This window comes from Alternaria infectoria, assembly GCF_024043175.1.
Source record: "Alternaria infectoria strain BMP 0036 chromosome Unknown scaffold_5, whole genome shotgun sequence".
Classification (NCBI taxonomy): domain Eukaryota; kingdom Fungi; phylum Ascomycota; class Dothideomycetes; order Pleosporales; family Pleosporaceae; genus Alternaria; species Alternaria infectoria.
Genome location: NW_026250694.1, coordinates 1,581,948 through 1,588,113, shown reverse-complemented (window position 1 = coordinate 1,588,113; position 6,166 = coordinate 1,581,948). Strand labels below are relative to the sequence as shown.

Below are 6,166 nucleotides of genomic sequence, written 5' to 3'. Positions count from 1 at the left end.
AAACAATGGCGCAACGTAGCGCAGGAGATTTCGACCCGGAGGACACGATGGGGACATCTGCTGATACGCTAGTACGACTTGGCACGCAGAATGAGAAGGCGTCAACTGAAGCTACACCAGGCCGAGTACAAAAGATTCACTAACACACTGTCGATTTTGGTGATGACTTCATGAACGAACTATTGAAAACTGGAGTTTGGATGCTTTCCCTTCCTGGACCCTGCTACATGAATCAAGATCTCATCAGTGCTCTCATTACGTGGCTCGTTTGCTTCTGGATCATCGACACCTTCAAAACCTCCTCCATGTGCCCCGCTTGCTATATTCACCGAAACCTGAACCAACGGTCTCCGAAGGCGCGGTACATAAGGTGGCCCTGAATCATAGGCGAGTTATTGAACACATCCAACCAATCGCAAATCTGTTCCATAGTCGGACCCTCGGATAGCACATGGTACAAAATCTGATCCCGAATCTCAGCTGGTATGGATTCGAGGGTCAGACGCCGGACATGATCGCTCTGGCTCCCATTCTGGCTTCTCTGGGAGTGTTGGCGTTCGAAAATCGGTTTATTAGAACAGTGTATTTCCTGCGCCCTGAAGTCAACCCGAGGGAAGACTCCGCTTGATGCGACTCCTGACTGCAGGGCCTGGAGTTGAAGTGCTTGACCTAAGGAGAGAAATTGATCTACTGTAAGATCGCGAGCTGGGTAGGATAGTCTCAGAGTGTAGAACCGCGTCATTTCCATGAAGTCTGGTGGTGCTCGTACATCGTAAACGTATGGCCCCGGGCCCGGCCCCGGCTGTGCGACTAAGATACGAAGATGCGCCGCATGCACATACCGTTTGACAGGCAATGGGTGAAAGCAAGTGTTCTCGACGATATGTTGGAGACGCGCGTTGTAGTGTTTCGCCCATTCGTACTCGAAGTCGAAGGCAACCTTCTTGCACGACAGAAGGAGACCAGCATAAGGTGCGAGATTACCTGGGCCAGGTGCTTTCGGAGCGGCGGCAAGAACGTATTTGTAGACCTTGACTTGGAGCTCGGCGGGAAGAGTCAAGAAGCCATCGGGCTGGGTTGCGGCGGCCATAATGAGTTTGCGAAAGGTACGCGGTATGTGTTGAGGGGTTTGTTGTAGGTTGATAGAACGATCTTCTGTGTTCTGCAGTCAATAGAGCACGGAATATATATGTGAAGTGGTAGCCATAGGCAGCCGTGTATGCACCCGCATATTCACTACGTGCATAACGCAATAACGATGCGGCTACTTCCTTATACCCATCTTTCTTTCGGATCTACAGTCTTCTTAACGCAGTAACGATTCCGTCATACATTCTTCATAGAGCTTACAGGCATGAACACCACTCACTGTGGTACTTGTTTAAAGCTTTCCAAGTCAATTGGTGTAGATTATCGTTAGAAAATAGGATTGACGACAGTAGTGACAGTTCTAATGGAAATGAATATACAGCTAAGGAGTTGAAAAAGAGCCCGAGACACGAACGATGAATCGGATAACATATCCATCTCGAACGAGAAGTATTGTAGACCATGGTTGAGTACGGGAACGACCATTTCGACGAACAACCCTGGTAAACCATCGTTATCGACTTACCAACCTGACCAATGTACACACTCAAAGTCCCTCACGGGAAGACTTGAAGCCCGCGCGCGAAACCCGAACGAAGCATCTCAGACAAAAGGACTCGGGCAGCATACCGAGGGTCTACAACCCGGATTGGCATCCGTAGAAAAGAGTGGGGAAAGCTTATGCACGACATGTTATCTATTGCCTCGACTCGCATAGCGTGATCCTAGCTACCCGCAGCACGGGACCAAGCGAACGCAGAATACACCAGTAGGATTGGCTTAATCTTCGCCCATCTAGGAAGCGGAGAAACAGTGAAAGGATAACGGGCTTCCCAAGTTGCGATTTCGTGGTTGAGCCGCTGTTGCACCGCGCTCTCACTGGTCGGCATATGAGCTAGATAGCGGGCCAGCAATTTCACTTCCTAGTTCGCCACCGGGGTTTAGTTTACATTAATATCTCTCTTACCTGAGTTGCGGCAGAGCTTCCAACCTCGCAACCCTTGGGATCATAATCGCGTTATTCATTCTCGAATTCATTCCGCCGACGTAAAATGGCGCCACAGACGTCAATCCCTCTAGCTGCGAACGTACTCGGGACCATTGGAACAGTATTCTGGTGCGTCCAATTACTACCGCAAATATACCGGAACTGGAGAACCAAGAAGACAGATGGACTGCCTGAGTCCATGATGCTGCTATGGTCAATTAGTGGAGTGCCCTTCGGAGTGTACGCCATCGCGCAGCAATTCAACATCCCGCTCATCGTCCAGCCGCAGTGCTTTTGTGTGTTGTGCGGTGTTAGTTGGGCGCAGTGTCTTATTTACAGCCGGTGAGTCCATCAAAATGAAACGACATTGCCTGGCAAGATCGGACGGCTAACCAGGATTAGGAAATGGCGAACCTGGACTGCATCTCTTCTGCTCTTCGCTCTTCTCGTCTTGTTCGCAGGGGTAGAAGTTGGTCTTGTCTATGCTATCCGACAGCCATACGCCGACGGGTTGGAGTGGCCAGTCCTATTGATCGGCATCGTTGCCTTTCTCACTCTCATCTCAGGCTACATACCTATCCCATTTGAGCTACTCAAGAGAAGGGGCCGTGTCGTAGGTATAGACTTCATCTTCTTGGCCATCGATTGGAACGGCGCGTTCTTCTCGCTGATGGCTCTCGTAGCCCAGAACGAGTTTGACGTGCTCTTCGGGACCATGTACGCATTATGGTATGTATCGTGGTAATCATGTTATCAGTGAATAAGACTAACGATGCTTAGCTGTGCCATCGAGATGAGTATGGTCGTCTCACACTGGGTCTGGCTGTTCCGAACTCGTGGGATCCGTAAACGCGCGAAAGGAGCTGGCGTGAAGTTCGATGAGTTCGAGGAAGCAATAACCTGGCAGGCTAAGGGTATTGATGTCGAGAAGAAGATCTTGCGCTTCTTCTCGAAAAAGAGCAGGCTCGAAGAGAGTACGCACACACATGGGAATGGTACGGACACCCCGGTCAACCCGGAGGAGATAACCCCAAAGACAGTCCCGAATGCGGTTGTATAACAGCACGATGGCGATAAGACAAACTTGTCTTTGTCTCTAAGGGGTATTGTTTGGATTTGGTGGATACAGTCCCGTTCTTTCGCGTGTGGACGAAATGCTTTGGTCGCAAACCTAGCTAGGCCGCTGGGTCGGCAAGATGTTCTTTGGTGGCGTCCGCAGTATGAAGATACATGCGCTCTTGGTCACAAGAGTGCTTGTGCTGTCGCACCAGCGGTCGCGTCATTGTATTGGTATAAAATAACAAGGAGTTTAGTGTTCGTGGTGTCTCGAGAGGAAGTCGCGCAACAACGGCAACAGCAGGGCGGATTCGATTATGTAAGAGCCAGCACAGATCACAAGGCTTGGGATCGCCATCCGTCATCAACATCTTCACGAGAGCAACACACAATCAATTCATGAACATTAAGATATCATTATGCCGTGTCGTCGGTATTACTAAGAAACACAAGCGGCGCTCAAGCACCTACGGCGCTGCGCGCACTCTGCCTGCGGTGCATCGCGTACCTGTTCTCGCCACCCGGAACACCGCGCACCACACTACCCCTGCGAGAGTTGGGCATTGAGCCACCCTGCTGCGCGAATGAGTTTGCGCGGGAACCGTACATGCCTGGGAGGCTGCTGACGCGGCGGCCACCAGTCTCGTCGCGAGCAGCACTAAGTTGCTGTGCGAAGGGACTGCGCTTCCTGAGTTCAGGACCCTTCCAGTAGATGACATAGACCGAGACTACGAGAAGAAGAGATATAGCGAAGAGGATCGTGGACGCGTATGCGAGATGGTTTTCTCCGCCAATGTTTGAGAAGAAAGGCGTGGCGGGGAGCGTGAGAACACCAGCCAGGAAGTCACGAGCCCAGCCGTTACCACCAGTCGCGGAGGCTGAGTAAGGACCGTATGCGCAGATCATGTAGTCGATGGTTGCCATGTAAATGGCGTAGTTGGCGATACCAATGATTGCTGATCCAATCAGAGATCCTATCCAGTGGATTGGCGGGCCAGTGCTTGTCCAAGCGAAGATGATGAGACCGATAGGAAGGCACGGCGCGGTGTACAGCAACCACCAAAGACGCGCCTCGTATTGAGACCTCTCATCATCTGGGTGGTCGCGACGGAGGCGCTCGTTGCGCTTGATAGCCGGGAAGAACGAGAACCACGCGATGAAGTAGCCAATACCGATAGCGATGAAGGTCAGTCCAATAGCGTAGGCGGAGAAGTTCCATTGCTCGTATACGAGTGCGTACGACTGCAGGAACATGAAGATGATCGCATCGGAGAAACCGGAGAGCAGGGAGAGAACGAGTACGATGGGTTCCGTGACGAACATGCGGAAGGGACGGACCCAGGTAACGAGAATCTCGTGGACACTGAAACGTTCCTTGAACGTCTTGAGCTCGTTGGGTCCCCAGATGTTGTTGGGCTTGCCGTTCTTCTCGCCTTCTGTACGGCGCTTCTTAGCGATCCGGTCCATAAGGACGGTGGTACGGGTTTCGGGAACGAAGATGGCGTGGGCGATTTGGACGGCTCCACCGAAGATCAACTGGATCCAGATATTCCACCTCCAGGCGAGGAATTGTTCGACGAAACCACCCACGATGGGTCCGAGGACCGAACCGCCGACCGAGGAGAAGACGATGAACGCGACGGCGTATTGTTGGTTGTCACTGACACTGTTAGTATGGAAATCGAATGAAGGTGCAAGGTACTTACGGTTCCCACATGTCCGCGACCATGGCGAGCGTGACTGAACCACCCGCAGTAGAGAGACCACCGAGTGCACGGAATCCAAGGATGGTGCCGAAGTTGGGCGCAATGCCCACGGGAATTTGCCAGATGTTGACAAAGAAGAGACTGAGCTGGAGGATGGGCCATCGTCCTAGCTCTTCACTCCAGGGAGCCCAGAGCTCACAGCCGAACGCGTACGTGATAAGGAAGATGGCTGCACCCAGACGCGCTGCCTGCTTGCTGACGCTGAACTCTTCAGAGATACCCCCGACGGCGTTGCTGTACAACGAGGTGTTGAAGTTCATGCTGACCTGCACCATGAAGACGATGCTGAGAATGGTCCATTTCTTCCATGTTGGAAAGCAAAACCCGAGTTCGTCGTAGCAGTCTTCCTCGGTAATTTCGTAGCGATCGTAGGTACCGTACTTTTCGTAGTGTTCTTTGTCGGCGGCGGTGATCGCGTGATCGGCCGGGTTCTCAGTGTGGTGAAGGTCACCGTCGGAAGCGCTCTTCTTCTCGGCGTCACCAGCTTCGTTCTTGTTGACGGTGTCCATGTCGTGGATTTCGGGCTTACGCTCTGCTGCAGACGCCATGTTGTCGACAGCAATGCGCTTGGGTGGGTTGTTGGTCAAAAGTAGTCAACCCGGGAACCAGTTGCGGGGACTGGGTGGGAGAATCTGGGGTAAGATGATAAAACCCAGACGTCACGCAGGCGGAAGAAGCAACTTATAAGACGCGCAGTGAATCCAGAGGCGCGGGTGCACGCTCCAAAGAGCCCAATGCACACTGTGCGCATCACAAGGCACGCGCTCGAATCCTCGAAACGTCATATTACAGCTTCCACGGCTGACAGGGCTTGAGCGCTATGGCGCGTTGGTGCTAGAGGCCGTTGGACACTGTCCCCGGGACCTCTCAGACCAGGCGATGTAGCATTAAATATGGGTCGAAACTTAAGTGCGCGTCGACCGAAGCGAAGGTAGTATTGGCTTTGGACAGACACGCGGGACGCCTTGCCATCTCCTCACTGTCGGGTGTACACCGAGTAATTGGTAGAAGGTGTGCTACGTCATCCTTGACTGCATTGCAAGTCTTATCTTCGCACGATTCCCACACCACAGATGGTTTCGCAACACCTGATCTTGGCTTTTAAGCCTCCAACACAAGGCCTCCGCCCGCCCTCTAAGCATCGAAAGAAGGCAGACCAAGCTGCGCCGATCGTCCGCGCCAAGTCGCGCCACGCGTCTTAGCCTTGTTTATCGAACTCAAGAATGCGACCCGTGACGTCAGCTCGGCTACCGTCTCGAACGCCTGG

At 52.6% G+C, this 6,166-nt stretch overlaps 3 protein-coding genes across 3 annotated transcripts; 1 reads left to right on the top strand and 2 right to left on the bottom strand.

Moving 5' to 3' along the window:
* Nucleotides 1–325: 325 nt before the first annotated feature.
* Nucleotides 326–1,090, bottom strand: J4E92_004182 (uncharacterized protein; the record flags this gene model as incomplete). Its single annotated transcript, XM_051495574.1, has 1 exon — nt 326–1,090. The coding sequence occupies one exon, from the start codon at nt 1,088–1,090 to the stop codon at nt 326–328; it is 765 nt and encodes a 254-aa protein (XP_051354593.1).
* Nucleotides 1,091–2,141: 1,051 nt separating this feature from the next.
* On the top strand, nt 2,142–3,137 carry J4E92_004181 (uncharacterized protein; the record flags this gene model as incomplete). The annotated part of the gene is made up of 3 exons (XM_051495573.1): nt 2,142–2,419; nt 2,480–2,806; nt 2,858–3,137. 3 exons carry the CDS (start codon nt 2,142–2,144, stop codon nt 3,135–3,137), a joined length of 885 nt encoding a protein of 294 aa, XP_051354592.1.
* Nucleotides 3,138–3,592: 455 nt separating this feature from the next.
* J4E92_004180 (uncharacterized protein) lies at nt 3,593–5,447 on the bottom strand (the record flags this gene model as incomplete). Its single annotated transcript, XM_051495572.1, has 2 exons — nt 3,593–4,793; nt 4,840–5,447. 2 exons carry the CDS (start codon nt 5,445–5,447, stop codon nt 3,593–3,595), a joined length of 1,809 nt encoding a protein of 602 aa, XP_051354591.1.
* Nucleotides 5,448–6,166: the final 719 nt, after the last annotated feature.